At 36.9% G+C, this 19,694-nt stretch overlaps 1 protein-coding gene and 1 pseudogene across 1 annotated transcript; both read right to left on the bottom strand.

The window, feature by feature from the left end:
• Positions 1-2,156: 2,156 nt before the first annotated feature.
• On the bottom strand, positions 2,157-7,777 carry LOC129870970 (uncharacterized; annotated as a pseudogene).
• A 147-nt stretch (positions 7,778-7,924) lies between these two features.
• Positions 7,925-9,716, bottom strand: LOC129870961 (uncharacterized). The gene is made up of 2 exons (XM_055945832.1): positions 9,654-9,716; positions 7,925-9,244 (listed from the first exon to the last, which is right to left on the bottom strand). Exons 1-2 carry the CDS (start codon positions 9,714-9,716, stop codon positions 7,925-7,927), a joined length of 1,383 nt encoding a protein of 460 aa, XP_055801807.1.
• Positions 9,717-19,694: the final 9,978 nt, after the last annotated feature.

Genomic DNA, 19,694 nt, shown 5'->3' with positions numbered 1-19,694 from the left:
TCACACTACCCTTTGTTGTCTATAAATAGAGGATTTTCCTCTCATTTTAAACATCGAATTTCTTCCTCTTCTGCATATATTTTCTTACAAACAAAGTTGAGTCTTTATGTGATTTTGTTGCTGACTTTTGAGTTCGCTAAAATTATTGAAGTTTGAGGTACCTCTACTTCTTTAATAGTTTATCCATAACCTCGGATATAGTGAGGGCATTAAATTCCTTAATGACACACAGTGAATTATGTGGATTCGGATGCATGGTATGTCAAAAGTTTTTCATATTTGGTTTTTCATTTCTTTTGCGTTTGGCAAATTCCTTAATAACACACAGTGAATTATGTGGATTCGGATACTATTTTTTATTTTTATCTTTATTGTTTCTGGTTTGCTAACTTTGATACATGGACACTAGTACCCACTTGAAAATTGATTATTCAATATTTTTTCAGTTTCAGAAGTCTAAAAAAGAGTAAACTCATGCTTTTGTCATCTTAGAGTCTAGAGAGTGAAGACTATCATATAGTCAAATTCAGGAATAATTATGACCAAAAAAATTATGCATTAAATAAACAAAAAATAATCTAAATAGAGAATTTATTTTATCATATTTTCTAAAATTTTCTATTCACTACAAGAAATAAGACTTATTGTGGCACCAAACGTCGCTACAAAATGATCCAAAGTCGCCGCTAAAGGTATATAGCAGCGACAATTGCTCCGTTCGTAGTAGTTCCATAACTAAAGGTTATTTGTGACGATTAAATAATGTCACCACAATAAAACTCCATCTGTGGCGACATAATTCGTCACAATATATAAATAAATATGCCACAAAAAATAATAATTTACAACACAAATATTTGGAAAGTCGCTCCTAAAATATGACCTATACTGGCGACATAGTTGCCACAAAAGCTTATACGATAACTGTGGCAACTGTTATGTCGCTCCTAAAATATGACCTATAGTGGCGACATAGTTGCCACAAAAGCTTATACGCTAACTGTGGCTACTGTTATGTCGCTCCTAAAATATGGCCTATAGTGGCGACATAGTTGCCACAAAAACTTATAAGCTAACTATGGCAACTTTTATGTCGCTGATAAATATTGATATTAATTAGTAGTGTCTCCTATCACTGCAAAAAAGTATAAACTATTAACATCAACTTTTATGTCGCTGCTACACGTCATTAATTAACAGCCGCAAAAATCCACTAAATATCAGTGGCAACTTTTTTGTCATTGCAAAAGGTAATATTCATCTCGTTACTATAGACCAATATTTAGTATTTTAAAAACAAATTCTCTAAAATTAGTATATATATAGATATTAAAAACATCTAATATATAGTATTTCACAAAATTAGAACAAAAGCATTTACGAGTACGTACATATTAGCTAGTACTTCAGTTATCATTTTATCTCACAAAATTAGAACAAAAGCATTTCGTGTTTGCATATACAAGTACGAAAAGCAAAAACTCCCATTGCACAACTTCAAACTACTTCTTGATTGGGCCCCATTGCATAAGAACCTTGTCCCTGAAAATAGAAAAACAATATCAACTTCCTCGAATGACTTCAATGTCTCAAACTGTCTTTCATAGTATTCCTTTTCTCCTATAATCAGTAAAAAAGTAGTCAAAAGAGGACTGAGGGTGTTAAAGATAGGAGCTTTTCATATAGCTTCTATTGAGTCCTAATTTAACATCAAACAGTACTTAGTCTATAGAAAAGGAAAATTATCACTTTTTTCCTTGCCAAGAACATGTTTCTTGGGATGTTACTCTTCATATCCCAACCTAAAATCTTAACTTTTCCTTATACTTCACAACATAAAGTAGCAGCTAAAGAAATAATATTTTGTAAATAACAACTAAAAGAAGCAAGATTTTGACTCCAAAAATGGAAACACGGAAACTAAAAAGTTTACAAAACCAAATCCTACAATAACACAAGACTTGAGGACTTTATCTAGAAGCCTTAACAAAAAATCATGCCTTAGTGACTTATTAAATGAGTTTCGCCGGCTGAAACCAAGAGAAGCTTTCCCAAAAGTGTCCTATAGATAATGATGAGGTTGTTGATAGCTTATCAGAAGCCTTCACTAGTTTCCAGTAAATAGATAACACAAAAAACTTCCAACAATCTTCCACTTACTGTTGATAACTAAAGTACTTCTTGTTGGCCATAGGCCATAGCTTTGTTGGATTCGACATCTCTAAATCCATGGAAAGCTTTTCAGAAAACATTTCAGTTGTTGGATTTCCCTAATAACTAGTCCAACTTTTAATATAACTATTTTCTACACCAAGATAACAATTTATTATATTCCAAAAGAGCGAGAGAAAGTACATGTTGCATTCTAGTCATAATAGCAGCCATTTGTTCTTGCAACATCTTGTCTACCTCGCCTTTCATGTGTTCACGCTCCTCTTCCAATTTTTTCTGCAAATCTTCTTTCATATTCTTTTTTAAATCAGCAGTCATTTGTTCACGTTCTTCTTGTAACTTTCGATCCATATCAGCTTGCATCTTTTGACGAATACTTTCCATTGCCAAAGATACACTTGCCTCTATGTCTGACTGATGTAGTTGAGTCTTTTTAGGAGGCTTCTTTTCATATCCTTTTCCCCGAACATAGCCTGATATCTCACCGAGAATCGATGATAAAATCTCATCCCTAGTCATGGGATGCTCGATCTCTTCAGATTGTTGTTCAACAACAAGTTGTTGAAGCTGACCCTGCAATAACATTTAATTATTTCACCAAAACATAACGTACATATTGAAAGTAACTTTGGACTTTCTTTGGTCCAGCTTTTGGACTTCTTCCAATGCAAACATATATTCCGAGAAGCAAATTTCCCTGCAGATGCATTGTCCAAATGCAGTCATATGCTTGAACATACACAATATTTCTATAATTTTCAGCAACTACCACAAGAAACTACGGGCTACATCAAGTTGGACAAACTAGGGATGGCAAGTTTTAGAAGAAGAAAACTAAAAAGGATCAAACAACCTCCTTGAACTCTTCTTACAGCTTTAGTGTTCTAACTTCTTCTTCTTCAATTTGGATGTCTCTAAATCATAGCTATATCGACTTTGAAGATTTAATAGTTAGGACCTTTGTAAAGGGGGGAGTCCCTCATTTATAGCTTTCCTAGACTAAACAACTTATCATTAGAGATAAGGACTAGAGTAGGTATTTCTTCTCTGTTTCTGCTGTGTAGGTACATTGCAGACCTGCAACACTTGATACAGCACTTGGAATTCCTCTCTTGTTTGCTTCCATTGTGCAGGTAAATAAAGTGTTGCAGCACTTGATGACTTTATTGTCGAATTGCAGCATATATCTAGAACCTACAGGTTGATTTAGCATGGTGCAATGGAGTGGATTACTACATCAATATATAAGTTTACTGCAGAGCTGCAACATTCAACAACAAATACCTCAACTACACAACCATGTACACATCTACAATACAACCATACTTGGAATCTCTAGCATCCAACAACCTGCAATACCTTACAATAGTCATCCTCATCTTCACCTTCAGAACCTGCAGAAATATGGGGCAGAAACTGCAGCTGCAGTTAAGTCCTCAATGGTGTTCTCATTTCCATGTCTTCAAGGGTGTTCCTTTACATAGACAAAGAAACTTTATAGCTGATGTTTTGCCCAAACACAGCCACAAATCCAAAGAAGAAAGATTACATATTGAAGTAGACAAGGTGAAAATGACTATCTTGAGAAGAAGTTGTCTCCAAAAAAAAGAATAAAGTAACTTGTAGTAGATCAAAAAGATAATAAGGTAATGTCTTTAGGGAATTACATGAATCTGTTGGGATTGCGGATCCAACCATACACGTTCTCCGTTGTCTTTTTTACGTGTATGCTGAATCTCCCAGACTTTATCTAGTGTGTCTTTTTCTCCTGATTCAGGATTTCTCTACAATATAGTTCAATAACAAAAAAAATATATAACCAAATAATCATATAAATAACAAGAAGTATATGTAATTATAGAAGAACAAATGTGTTTTCACCGTAGCTTCCTCTACTTCTGCAAATGATCGTGTCCCACAAAAATGCTTAGTTATCTGTTTTTCTCTATTTTTTTTGTTTCTCTCACTAACAACCCGTACTAAGTCAAGAGATCAAAAAATATTTATGCTAGTCTAAATAGCTACTGAAAGATTTCATGTTGTCCATGTAAGCATATGTCTAAGATTATAGAGTGGGCAACAATGTTTTGGTTATAATAAAGTTACCTTGAATTTCTCACTGCCAAAATACTTAACTAGGTATTTCCAGTCCTCCAACTCAACATCCTCAGGTCGATGAGACAATCTTTATTCATCAGTATCATAGGCAGAGTAAGAATTATGCAATCGAGCTTTCCATGCCCTAAAAAGTCTTTGCATAGTGCTTATCACAAAGCCTTGTAACTTATGTTCTCGCAGTCCACCACAAAATTCAAATTTGTCCTGAATACATTATAATATTAAATTTGATAAATTAAGTAATTTAAAGACAATACAAAATGGAAAGTAATTTATTATCTTAACCTTATACCACATTACTTCTCCATGTTTTAAAATAATCTTCTGCCAATTTCCATCTTGAAATGAGATGCTGCTCCTCATGTCAAGCCACAGTAATTAACAATATCTCTAGCACCAGAACCCACAGCTCTATCAATGTCATCTGGAATAATTATATTAATTTTTCCTCCGTACTTGGTTTTAATATCAACCGTCTTAGATTTATATTTTCTTCTTCCTCTCTTTTTATTGATGCGAGAAACTGTAAAGCAATAATATGGTGTTCTTGAGAACTATATGCAATCATGGCATCTTAGCATCTCCACTAAAAGCTTGCAGATTAATGGCATCTTATCACCAAAACATCTTTTGTTAACCAACTATCCTCTTCTTTTTTCAACTTAAAGCTACATAAAAGTTTGAGCTTATATATTTTAAGAAACAGATCAAAAGAAGATTATTAAATAAGTGTCTATATCTGCACCCAAGAAAGAACGAAACTAGTTAAGCCTCTGTCAAGTATGAAAACTAGCAGATGAAGGGAACTAGCAGAAGTAGAAGAAGAGAAATTGTCAGCATTTCAAGTTAATTTACTTTGCTGCAGAACGTCACCCATTAGTCTATTAGATCCCTGTAAATTTAAATTTCCAGAACCAAGACCAAGCATAGACAATCCTGCACCACTAGTTAGGGACGTGGACTAACCTGCACCAATTTCAACCTCCCGGGAGGGGCGTACACTTTCTTCTAGAGTTCTAGATGATTGTGTCTCTGGAGATGTTCTTTAGATAGGGTCATTTGATATTTGGCTTATCTGCTGAGGTCCTTGCCTTGGGTTAGATGATTGTTCTATCTGTAGAGGTCCTTGCCTTGGTGGTATTTGTGGCTGAGATGCAGTTCCAGCAAGACTTTCTCATCCTTGAAAATTTCCACGTCCAGTTCTTATACCACCTCTTCCACTTTTACCTCATCCAGTTCCTTTCATTTCTTGCAACATGATTAAAAAGGAGAAGTATAAGATTCAGAAATTAAAAATGATAAAACATATGTCTACCAGCTAAAGAAAACATCAATTCATAAAACAACGTATTAGATCAATAAATTAAAAAAATGTGCGATATTTTGCTAACAACTATAGCCTCATTGATGGAAATGTAACACATTGATTAAACTTAAAATGTTGATTATATTTATAAAGTTGCAGATACAGGCGTTATGAATTAATTTTATGTCAACCTAATCAAAATAAAATACAGAAAACTTATCAAAACAAGATGTAGACAGATATATAGTCGTCTCTGTTAAGTAATCTTCAAAAGGATGTATCACTATCATCTCCATCATTATCATCAATTAACTCTTCTTCGCTTTCTTCATTCTCAGATACATCTATATTATTGTCATTAATAAAATCATCATCCTAATTTTCTTTATCATTGGTACGCAAAACAGTTTGTGGTTCAATATCATCCCTATATAAAGACACCGCAATATCAATTTCTTGGTCATTGATACTCAAGATATTACATTCCACTTCTTCTTGTTGATAAACGTCTTCATTTATTAATTCTTCTTCAACTTCAGGCATACTGAAAAGGTCACGGGGATTTGTCTTTACAACAACGAGCCAATCTTTATCAATCGTGTCATTCAAGTAAAAAACTTGCTCAGATTGAGATGCCAGCACAAATGGCTCATTTGTATTCAAAGCACAATGAGTATTCACACTTGTAAACTCATAACTGTCAATCTTATATCTTCTTCCTAGGCGAGCCACATCCCACCAATGACACTTGAATAGATAAACTTTTCTGTTTCCCACATAACGCAACTCATAAATGTCCTCCAATACACCATAATACTCCTTATTAGAGTCTGCATCATCTCCCCTAACAAGTACTCCACTGTTCTGTGTTTTTATCACAAGTTCTTTTGTTTGAAACCTAAATTCATTCACCATAAATATTGAATATCGATGCACCAATGGTTCTGGACCGACAGCTAAGCTTATGAGCTCATCTGTTGCGCGTCCTTGTGCAGATAGTACAAATATCTATAAAAACAAATAAGATTTGTTCATATCGACATGCCAACACTAATAGTAAAGTATTATTTTAGTGAACACTTACACATGCACGAAACCAATCAATAAACTCATTATTATGCATCCCATGAGATCTCATTGAACCTTTTATTTCAATCTCTCTCAAGTATTCCCTACATTTTATGTTGGTTAAGATTACTTAAATTATCTTAATGTGAAATTATATTTGAATTAATGAGATACTTACTCCATGAATTTTGAAACCTCTTCGCAATTTTGAAGAACATGCATACATGCTTGGTTGAACTCATAATGAGGTAGTTTCTTTCGCACTGAAGCCCCTTTTGTTTACCCACTTAATTTAAATATAGACATCCCACCATGTAATTCAAATCCATCATCATTTCTTGTTGGTTGATTGAACTTGGTTGAGATATTGTTTAAATATCGTGAGTAAAACATAAGGTTTTCCCTTGCCATATGACCTTCAGCAATTGAACCTTCTGGACGACCTGGGTTGCGAACATCTCCCTTAAGTGTTCGCAAATACCTACATATAGATTTCTCATCAATAGAGTTATAGAATAGTTTAAAAATATTGGTTTTCAATATATAGAATAAGATGTTACCTCTCAATAGGGTACATATCCCGATATTGAACTGGTCCACCAAGTTTTGCCTCTCTTGCCAAGTGTATTGGCAAATGAATCATGATATCAAAAAATGTTGGAGGAAAAATCATTTGAAGTTTGCATAATATGATAGGAATTTCAGCTTCTAGGATATCAAGATCTTCAATTTTCAGGCACTTAGCATATAGATTCTTGAAAAATTTACCTAAGGCTATAATTGGTTCACACACTTCCTTAGATAACAAACCATGTATAGCTATGGGTAAAATATCTTGCAATAATACATGATGATCATGACACTTCAATCCATGTATTTTTTTTCAAGTACATTAACACACCTTGAAATATTTGATGAAAAGGCATCTGGAACCTTGAAATTAGCTAAGAAATTGCATAACTTCAACTTCTCTTGAGGGGACAATGCATAGCAAGCTGCCGACAACACAATATTATCCCCGTCCTCAATTGGATGCAACCCTTGCCTAATACCAAGGTCCACCAAATCATATCTACTTTTCAATGTGTCCTTTGTCTTACCAACCATACTCATCACAGTTGATAAAATATTGTCGGATATATTTCTTTCTATGTGCATCACATCAAGGTTATGTCTTAACTTAAGACTCTTCCAATAAGGTAATTGAAAAAATATACTTTTCTTCTTCCAATTATAAGCATTGTTAGAAACATTACGCTTTCACTTTTGCACTTTACCAAAACTCACATTGCCCAACTCATGTAATTGCATAAGAGCTTCATCACCTGTTAAAGGTCTAGGTGCGATCCCCATTTCCACTTTCCCATCAAATAACATCCTATTTTTACGCCATGGATGGTTCATGGGAAGGAAGCAACGATGCCCCATATAACACAATTTGTTGCGTAAGGAAATTGATTGTGTGTCTTTATGGAAATAGGGACATGCAAGCTTGCCTTTGGTTGACCAACCTGAAAGGTTTTCATATGCTGGAAAGTCATTAATCATCCAGAGCAGAGCCACACGCATAAGAAAATTAGATTTTGAGTGTGCATCATAAGTCTCCACCCCATCCCATAATTCTTTCAACTCATCAATCATTGGTTGTAAATATACATCAATATCATTCCCTGGAGACTTAGGTCCTGGAATAAGAAGTGTCATCATGAAATATGGATCTTTCATGCAATCCCATGGTGGCAAATTATATGTAACTAGAATGATAGGCCATATACTATGATTGGAACTCATATTTCCAAAAGGTTGAAACCCATCACTTGCTAAACCTAATCGCACATTTCTTAACTCAACTAAAAAAGTAGGATGATGCTCATTGAAAGATTTCCATTCTATTGAGTCAGATGGATGACGCATGACATCGTCATCAATATTCTTCTCCTTGTGCCACCTCATCTTCTTTGATGTCTCTTTTGCCATGTATAATCTTTGAGGCCTTGGTTTGATTGGAAAATATCGCAACACTTTATGAGCTACTTTCTTGCCTTTGAGTTTTACTGACTTCCATCTAGACTTGCTACACTTAGGACATGATTGAGCATTGACATAATCGCTCCAATATAAAATACAATCATTCTGGTATGCATCTATTTTGGTATATCCCAAGCCTAGGTCACAAAGAACTTTCTTTGCTTCATAGAAAGACCTAGGTACAAATGATCCCTCAGGAAGAACTTCTTTAAAGAACCTTAATAACTCATCCATTGATTTATTGCTCCAATGGTTAAGTGACTTGAAGTGAAGTAATTTAACAACAAAAGACAACTTTGAGACTTTTGTGCAACCAGGATAAAGTTCTGTCTTACCATCTTCTAATAATTTGTAGAACTTTGTAGCATGCATATTTGGCTCTTCATTTCCCTCCGAATAAGTAGCATTATTATCTAGATTCATATATCCACAAGCATCGTGGATCATTTGAGTAATGTCATCCTCTTCAGCGCTATCAACTTCTACTTCATCATTAAGTGCGATATTAGAATTTTCAACTCTAACCAACACTTCTCCATGCAAGTCCCACACCTTATAAGAATCTCAGAATCCCTTCTTCAATAAGTCTACTCTTATATCAATTCTTAGCTTGAACACAGTGTTCATACATCCTTTACAAGGACATCGAATCATAGTGTTCACCTTGGGTTGACTGAATGCCCAATTAAGAAAACTTTTTACTCCGTTTCTATATTTTTGGTCAACTCTATTCCTAATATTCAACCAACTTTTATCCATTCCTATTTCAATAAAAAAATCAATAAGTTAATTAATTCAATTATTCATAATGATAAATATTGGACAGAGAAGTACTGAAAAATAAATTTACAGGAAAATATCAATAATGAGGTTGTGACTAGAAATTAGAAATTCTCACAATCAAATGCTAATAATAAAAAGGGAGCGTAGATCACATATGATTGTGACTAGCACAACTTACCGTGTTTACAGTGATTATCTTGCAAAGTACAAGTAAATATTCAGTTGTGCTATTGAGCCTCATATACAATGACACTTATTGTGTTGTGCTGCAGACACTCTTTCCAAGCACAACCATATGGTTGACAGGTTGTATCAAGCCTACAATTTTCAGCAACTTCCTAAGGAGACAAGGGGGTACTACATACTAGACAAACTGGAATGTCAAGTTTCATAAGGCAAAAGCTAAAGAGGATCATGGAACCACCTTAAATGAGCTGCAGACTGTCTCAGAAGGAAGCACCATGAGCTCTTCTTCTAATTTTCTTTTGTTTCTTTCTTTTTTTGTGTTCTCTCTTCTTTCTTTCTTTTTTGGGGCTATGTATTTCCTTGAAGTTATAGCCTCTTTGAAGAATCCTTATTTAGGATTATATTGCAAAGGGGAGAGTCTCCCTTATTTTATGGTTTTCCTAGATACTTTGTATCGAGAGGAGTCCTCTCATATATGCTTAGCTACCTAGGATCCATTGTTCTCTATTATCTACTACTGTGCAGGTACATTGCAAATCTGTAGAAGCTGCAGGTTGTGACTAAACCACCTAGGAGAAAATGTTGTGGATAAGATCACCAACTACAGAAACACTGCAGAGCTGCAGCACAAACCTAGAGGATGCTGCAGTAATTAATACAGAACTGCAGCTCCTTGTACAATTCAGAGCTGCAACATCCAACAACAATATCACACAACAACCTGAAACACCCTGTAGAACTGAAGCAGTACAATGCAGGTAATAAAAAGTTCAACTCGGATGATCTCATGGCCTTTTCTAAGCAATAGGTAGTGAATTTGTTCGTATTAGTAACACTTTTCTGATGCACTCACAGTTTACGTAGTTGTTTTAATCAAAAACGCAAATGGACCGTCTACTAGGAAAAAGCTTTTTCGCATAATAGACCAATCGATAATTTATAATCTTCTCTTTTTCACATTCTAATAGCACCAAATTCTTAATTTATCAACTATCTACTGCACAATAATGTCAATCTCATATCTCTCCTCCAAATTATATAATTATACGGTTATGAGATCTATAAAAGCGGCGGGGGCATTAGTCAACCCAAAGGACATGACCAAAAATTCAAAGTGGTCATAACGAGTCCGGAAAGCAGTCTTCGGAATATCACATTCTCTCACCTTCAACTGGTGGTAACCGGATCTCAAGTCTATCTTTGAGAAACACGTGGCACCCTGAAGTTGATCAAATAAATCATCTATCCTGGGGAGAGGGTATTTGTTCTTTACGGTGACCTTATTCAGCTGCCTGTAGTCAATACACATTCTAAGAGACTCATCTTTCTTCCGAACAAATAGGACCGGAGCTCCCCATGGTGAGACACTCGGCCTAATAAATCCCTTATCTAATAAGTCTTTCAACTGCTCCTTCAACTCTCTCAACTCAGCTGGGGCCATTCTATATGGAGGAATTGAGATAGGTTGGGTGTTAGGAAGAACATGAATCCCAAAGTCAATCTCTCTATCCAGAGGGACTCCAGGCAAATCTTCAGGAAAGACATCCGGAAACTCATTGATAATCAGAACTGACTCGAAGGATGGAGACTCGATATTGTCATCCTTCACTCGGACAAGGTGATAGATGCACCCTTTTGAGATTAGCTTCCTGGCCCTAAGTTATGAAATAAACTTACCCTTAAGCACAACAGGACTACCTCTCCACTCTATGACAGCTTCATTCGGGAATTTGAATTTGACAACCTGAGTTCTATAATCAATAGAGGCATAACAGACATAAAACCAGTCCATGCCAAGAATCACATCAAAATCGACCATGTCCAACTCAACTAGGTCAGCCAAGGTATCCCTGTGATGAATTGACACGGTGCAATCTCTATAGACTCTCTCAGCTAGGACAGAATCACCGACCGGAGTAGCTACACTGAAAGTCTCAAGAAGGCATTCGGGAATTTTATTAAACTTACTAGCCATATAGGGAGTCACAAAAGATAGAATGGCACCCGGATCCATCAAAACATAGCAATCAAGAGAAGAGACTCGAATCATACTCGTCACGACGTTTGGAGAGTCCTCTTGATCTTGGCGACTATCCATGGCATACAAACTGTTTATACCTCCGCTGGTGCCCGAAGTAGTGCCCCTCTGATTACCTCTAGCCGGCGGTGTGGTGGCAGAATGCTAGACTCTATTTCCCCCTGTTGGACACTCCCTCTGAAAATGGCCCATTTGGCCGCATTTATAACAACCAACCTTTTCCACTCTGTATTCTCCCAAGTGGAGCCTACCACACTTACTGCATGGTGGCTTTCCCCTCGTACCTTGACTTACACTGGCCTATGATTGAGAACCCTGGGGTCTAAAATTCAGGCGACCTTGTCCCTGCCGATCATACTTGTTCTGCGGCACCGGTGCACTAGCGGTAGATGAGGCATAGTTGGAAGGCCTCTTCTGGAAGAAGGACCTGTTGCCCTTGCTTTGCCTCTGCTCATTCTCATGCCCAGCCGATCTTGCCTTTTTGCTCAGATGCTCTTCTCTGTCTTTCCTCTTCTCATCCTCTACCTGTTGAGCATACACCATTAGTCTCGAAATATCCATGTCCGAGATCAACAATGCTGCTTTGCACTCCTTCTTCACATGCCTCCTTAATCCAGAGACAAACTTCCTTATCTTTGACCTCACATCAGGAATCATTTCTGGAGCATACCTGGACAGCTGGATGAACTTCAGGCTATACTCCTTAATGGTCATGCCTTTTTGTTTCATATTCACAAATTCCTCCACTTTCGCTTCCCTCAATTCTCGGGGAAAGAAGTGGTCAAGGAAGGCTCCCTCAAATTCATCCCATCTAGCTAGTTCAGTATCCTCGCCTCTACCCTGTTCCCATTGGTTATACCAAATGTTTGCCACATCTTTGAGTTGATAAGACACCAACTCAACCCCCTCAATTTCCGTAGCATGCATAGCTTTTAGAATTTTCCACATCTCATCAATAAAGTTTTGGGGATCTTCATCCACCTTAGAACCCGTGAATGCCGGTGGATTCATCCTCAGAAAGTCTCTAATTCTAGTGGCAGCAGATGGCTCCTGGGAACTAGAGCTGAGAGTCGGCGAACTCTGGTTACCATTTTGGGCAGCCATTAGTTGCGTGAGCATTGCAATTGCCCCTCGAAATTCTGCCTCTGATATGGGTGCAGGTGGAGTAGCTGGCACATGGGGTGCCTCTGAGTATCTCGCAGGTCGGCCTCTAGCCCTTGCCGGACATGCCTCGGACTGGGGCATCTCAGCGTTGTCAATGTTTCTCTGGCTAGCCGTACGTTTAGGAGGCATTATCTGTAACGTACAAACACACGAATTAGAAAGGAGTTTTATAGAGTTTAACTCTATCGCATGAGTTCAGAGTATGAAAGAAGTGAAACAATTCCTAATGACTTATAGCCTACTGATTATAAGTGTGGTGCACAACACACCCATAAGCAAGACTCTACTAGACATGGCTTCACACACTCCCTAGGACACTTAAACCGGGCTCTGATACCATATTTGTCACACCCCGAGAGGGTACCCTAGACATGACTGGCACTTGAAAGCCATTTCTGACCCTCAAGCGAACCACCTGATTCAATCACTTTATCAATCAGTCATAAACGCTCAAAGGAAGGCTCAATCATGACATACTATTCATAATATAAGGGCCGAAGGCCAAACATGTTTAACTCAACAAAATAAGTATAATAGGACTCCTCAAAATAACAGTCCAACCTCCCCATACTCTAGTCTATAAAGCCTCTATCAAAGTCTAGAAGGTGCCAATGACAAGTCCATGGCTACCAACAATCAAGATAAAAGAAGCAACAACAACAAAACTATACAAGGAACTCAACATCCTCCGGAAACTAGGAGGACTCACCAACTAGCTGGGAGTGTAAGTGGATCTTCAACGGAGCGCCGGTTGATGATCTCTGGTACCTATCGCTGCATCATAAAATGATACAGGCCAAATGGCGTCAGTACATGGAATGTAAGAGTATGTAAAATGGCTGGATGAAACAAACATCAAGGAAACATCAACATCAACTCAGGGTCTCAACTCATACATACATGACAACTCACTCAAGTGTCCTAAGTCCAACAGGAATAGTTTAGACAGGACTAACTCATAAGCCACTTAACTCAACTGACTTGGATCACTATCAAGGCCTAAATAGGAATTTCTCTTAACCGACAACCATCACCTATGAGCCGGTGATAGTACAACAATTAGACGTTGTTGCCACGTCCGTCCATACCTTGCCAGGGCATGAACGCCTCCCTAATCATGGATACCATCGATTAGTCAAGTCCTATCATTTCAGGACAATAAAATGGGAAACATCCGACTTTAACGGTTCTATCCCAGGGAAAGCATCCGACTTTAATGGTTCCATCCCTACCTATGTTGGCGGCGTAGTTTCTGGGGTTCGAGTATGGACTATACTCTTACCCGCTTCGGTGCTCGATACTCCTCCCATGACTCTATGCTCATAAGACTCCCTCCAATCATCTCAAACAAGCCCTCACGGCTAGTTTCATGTGGAACATTTCCCACTCATCAACTCTATCCTCATTCTTAACTCAATTTAAGTCATAATGGCAAGTCTCATTTAGGACCTTGTCCACTCGTCAATTCTATCCTCCAATTAACTCAATCAAGCCTCATTTAGGTAAACATTTATGACATCTCCTCAAGACTCATCACAACTCTATAACTTTAACTCAACAATTCAAGTAGAATAACACATTTAAGGAAAAATGATTTAAGCAACATAATCACTTGGGTAAAGAGATCAACAAAATATAATAACAAGTCATCTCCATCAACTTATAATAACATGAAGGTTTTAGGAATTTCTTAGCTCAACAACATCAAAAAATATAGCATTAAATAAATAGGGAACAAAACCCATTTAAACTTAGACCATACCAAGAAACTCCATTTTTCATGGACATCTAACCTCAAAGCAAGAATAGGGCACATGGGTGGACTCAACCCATGTTTTGGATAGTCTTACATACCTTAGTGAAGACTTGAAGAAAACCTTGTGGTTGGGTCTTCAATGAAGGACTCAAACCTTGAAGCTCTTGGATTCTTTTTGTTGGAAATGGAAAAGAAGAAGAAGAGAGAGAGAGAGAGAGAGAGAAGCTCTTAGGGATTTTTTAGAGAGAGAGTGGGGGCTGAAGAAATGATCCCAAAATAGTCTAGGGTGATACATATATAATTTGGGGAAATTCCCAAATTGACCCCTTCTCAAAGTTCTGAAAAATAGGTAAAAATGCACCCGGCGCGATAGTGGCGCATCGCGCCATTGCAGCGCCAGGCCAATTACGCCTAAAAACCTGCACACCTCACAGTGGCGCGCCGCGCCAGAGACCAAACTACTGAGGCATGTTTCTGGTGCGATAGTGGCGCGTCACGCTCTTACAGCGCCAAGGCCAAAGTTTCTGGATTCTGGAAAATTGGCCTGAAAAAACCTGCACAACTTTTAGTGGTGCATCGCGCCAAGGACCAAACTACTGAGGCATGTTTCTGGCGCGATAGTGGTGCGTCGCGCCCTTACAGTGCCAAGGCCATTTCCCCAGCAGTTGCAACCCAGGCCAAAAATGAAATTCCTACCGCGCTAGTTCGTCTTAGGAGCGTCATATCTTTTGACTCTGAACTCCAAAATTTGCATTCTTGGTGGCGTTGGAAAGAAGACTCGATGACCTTTAATTTGATAGGTCGTGGTCCACCTAGATTGACGTCCTTTAAAAGATAGGGTCGTTAAAAGTTGACCATTATACGAACTCATCCTAAACTTAGCCACGACGGATCTTTTGGACTTAGCTCGGTCCTAGGGGTCCGTGGTGACCCCACATCACCTTTAACACTGCTCAGTCCCTCAGAGACTCATCTTAACTCACGAATATACTTCAAGATACTCGGGTTTGACCCCTCCCGAACACAAGAAGGGTCCGAATCTTTGGAAAAATTTTGAGGGGTGTTACAATAAACCAACACATAAACATACAACTCTAAATTAAAATCAACGATAAATAGGCATGATAGATTTGACAAGTTATCACATATCTAAATCTTTGAGATTCAGTGAATATGAATTTGATGAATAATTAGTTTAACCACAAACTCAACATCACATACAAATGACGTAGTGAACATTAACAATCAGACGATTTGAATCTAACAGGACGCAACCATATCATATACTATGCAATGTTAAGATTTTTTCACATATGAGAAACTAAACAATTAGTAAAGCACATAAGAATCTTTGAATCATAACCATAGGCGAATTAAAAATATATTCAAAGCTAAAAGACGAGATAGCAATCAAACTTGAAGAGACGAACCCGGACGAATTTGTTAAGCTCTGTCTTCAGCAAATCAAATCTCAAAGCTTCTAACCAATCAAGATCTTCCCATGGTGGTTTTCGACGTCGTTGCCGATGGAGAAAGCTGCCATCGCCGGAAGTTGCTGGCTGCCGTCGTCGCTGCGTCTTCTCGCCAGTGGAGTCGTGGAGAATAGGCTACGATGTGGAGGAGCTGTTGTATGGTTGCTGTTGTTCAACCCGTCGGCGTGGCTGTGCGGTCGCTGCTAGTTATTGGCGGCTGCTGTCCGGTGGTTGTTTGCCGGAGAGGAGAGCGATCAGTGAGGGTGAGAGAGAGTGGGGACGGCGGAGGTGCGGTGGAGGGAAGAAGAAAGGGAGGGAGACAGCGTTGTTGTCTTATCTTCTCTTTGGAGAAGATGAAGAGAGTGTAGAGAGAGGGAGATAGTTAGGTTGAGAGTTAGAGAGAGAGTGTGGGGGAAAAAAAAAGAAAAGTCAAGTTAGTTTTAGGGTTTTGGGTAATAATAAAAAAAAAAATAGGAAAATGATAGAATTAATTATGGTCATTGATCAAGATGTAATAGACGGTTGAGATTAAAGTTGGAGGATATAAAATTAGACCACTACTTATGTATATACTATGTAAATATATGCATATATGTATATATAACATGCGTATGTATATAATATGTACTAAATAGACGTATAATTAACATAGTTAATTAAAATATATAATAAACTTAATTAAGTAATAACTTTATATGCACATGTATATAAAACGTATTAAAATAAATATGTAATATGTGTATATTAATATGAATAAGTAACTTATAAAATAAACTTAGTTAAGAAATATTTTTTATATAAAGAAAATACACACACATACATAATATATACTAAATAGATACGTAAGAATATTTGAACGTATTAAGCTTATTATAAAAATAATAAAGATAATAGTAATAATATTAATAAATAGAAACAATATTATAAATTATGAATGTCAAAATATACGATTTATTTATTAAACTAAATATAAACTTATTTAATTAATAAAGAAATAATTTTAAAAAATGCATATTTATTAAGATAGCAATCCGAAAAGTAGTTATGGGTTGGTCAAAATTGGGTGTCAACAGCTCTCAACATAATACCATATATAAACATGAACATATCATAATCTTAGAAAATGGTAAAAATCTAGTAATACCAAATTCATCATATCATACTTAAATCATAAGAATATCTCTTTTAATATATCATGATCTCAAGCATATTCATAAATTATCTAAAGCATTCTAATCATGCTAAGCTTATCATAAATTTCATATTGATACTTCATCTAGAAGCATCCTTAGATTATAGTTCAGAAAAATCATATTGTATGCATGACTTCAAAACATGGCTCATAATCATAAAATAGGAATAGAGGATGAGTTCATGTGAAATTCATAAAAATCATGAAATTAAGATCAATCTATGCATAATAAGATCATTGAGATTGAATAAAAATATACTTGAATGAACCAAATGAAAAATCATCAAAATCATAGAAAATAGGATTGAAATTCATAGAAAAAGGAGGAAAATCTTTGGGACTCCATGGATGAAAAGGATTCATGGATGAAATTCTCACATACCTCAATGAAATCTACCTTGAAACTAGAGAGGAGACTTGACTTCTTTCAAACCCTAGCTTGTTGGAAAAGATGACTTTGGGAGAGAATGTTATAGTGCCTTAGAGAAATTTTAGAGGTTTAGAGGAAATGTAGAAAGTTTGAAGGGTTGGGTAGATATAGATTGTCCAAAAATAGTCCAAAATGACGTAATTTAAGAGTAAAAAGAATGGAAAATGACCAAAATATTCTTGGATAAATTATGTCGGAATGACCCTACGAATTGGACCTATGATCCGTAAGCTCTCCTACTAGTCATCAAAAGTGTTCGTACGAATCGTGCACCAAAATTGAAGCTACTGGAATTCACACTATGACTCTACGATCCTGATCTATGGGTCATAGAAAACTCTATGAATTGTCAACTCAATCGTCCTATACAACTACAAAATCCCCCAAAAATCACTTTCTTTGATTCTCACCCTACGAGTCATCCTACGACCCATAATACATTCTACAGTCTGTAGGACCTCTCATAGAACCTAACTTGAGCTATCGGAAATTGTCATTTCCTTAGTGCCATTCCACGATCCATTTCTACGGATCGTAGGATCTTATACGATCCATAGAATCCACTCGTAACTTGAACCCAAACTTAGCATATTTTACCAACTTAGGACCCTACCTACAATACTCTCCTACGGACCGTAAGACTTACTACCCGTAGGTCCGCTCATGGAAGCTTGCACCATAGCACATTCTCTACAACTTTTCGATCGTTTCAATTTTCCAACTCCTAGGTCTTATAGTCATTTATTTGGTGACTCTCTACCCAAAGTATAGTCCATAGATTGGCTCGAGTGAGATTGAATCAATTTTTTTTTCAGTGATAGGGGAGAGTTCCCTAAAGTTGTTCTAAGAGGGGTCGGGGGTGTTGCTTATAGTCTCGTATCAATGAGAATACTTTATCATTAAGGGTCAGTCACCTCAACCCTATTTGAAATGAGATTCAATTTTTTTGATTGACCTAGAGTAATTTTCATAATCTAATCCGCCATGAGAGGCACCCACATTAAACCCTCGATGGGAGAACCAATTATCAACCAACACTTAACTCATTAAAATAGATAAGAAAACCTTTTTATAAATCTGTAATAGAGATTCATAATTAAAAGAAAACCTTGTAGAAATAATTCCCCCTAGAACCTGAAAGTCGTATACCAAAATTCTACATAGTCTAGAACACCAGAACAAGAATCTAAGTCTGAACAAATGGACTAAGAGATTAAGACAAATCCATGGCATCCCAAAAGAAGCAGTTCAACCTTGGATTGAGAGAATGTGGATTTCATATTTGAGGTCGCGTAGTAGCGGCCTGAATATGCCCTGTATCCAACAAAGAAAGAGCAGTGTAGTATCAGTACACAAACCATAGAGTACTGGTAGGATCATCGGCCAGCTCCAAAGATACGAATGAAAACACATAACTAGAACATAGTAAATACACGACAACACATGCATTAGACAAGTAAGCAATAAAACAAGATTCTTAGTTATCAATCCTGACTTAACAATCACATGAGGCATGTCCAACATCACAACAACGATAATAGGAATGATTTCACACTCGCTTTGAGTAACCCGGACCACCCAAGGGTCCCGGAGCTATGCGATAAGAAGGAATAGAGATTGGGTTAGCGCCTGACTCCAAATCTATACAGAAGTCAATATCCATATTTGGAGGCATACTAGGCAGATCTGTAGAAATACCTAGGGCTGTGCATAAAATACCGAAAACCAAATTACTAAACCGAATCAGCTATTTCGGTAATTCGGTAATTCGGTTCGGTATTCGGTACTGAAATATAAAATTCAGTAATTTTTTTTATTTTTTTATCATTAATACAAAAAACTGGAAAAAAAAAAAGAAGACAAAATTCCAAAAAGAGAAGAGTTCAGTAAGAGAAAACTATCCCATTTTTTATTTCCCTTATCATTTTCATTTCAACTTTCCCACGTTTACAGCATACTAATATACTATATGCACACTTTC

This window comes from Solanum dulcamara, chromosome 2 (genome assembly GCF_947179165.1).
Source record: "Solanum dulcamara chromosome 2, daSolDulc1.2, whole genome shotgun sequence".
Lineage (NCBI taxonomy): Eukaryota > Viridiplantae > Streptophyta > Magnoliopsida > Solanales > Solanaceae > Solanum > Solanum dulcamara.
Note: the sequence above shows the minus strand (reverse complement) of the source record. Positions and strands in the feature narration are given on the sequence as shown.

What these genes read in the sequence shown, in the direction of transcription:
- LOC129870961 (XM_055945832.1), bottom strand. Translation starts at nt 9,716, where the DNA reads ATGAGGCTCAATAGCACAACTGAATATTTACTTGTACTTTGCAAGATA. An exon ending in AGATAATCACTGTAAACACG is followed by an intron (nt 9,245 to 9,653) that starts GTAAGTTGTGCT and finishes GATTCTTATAAG; the next exon opens with GTGTGGGACTTGCATGGAGA.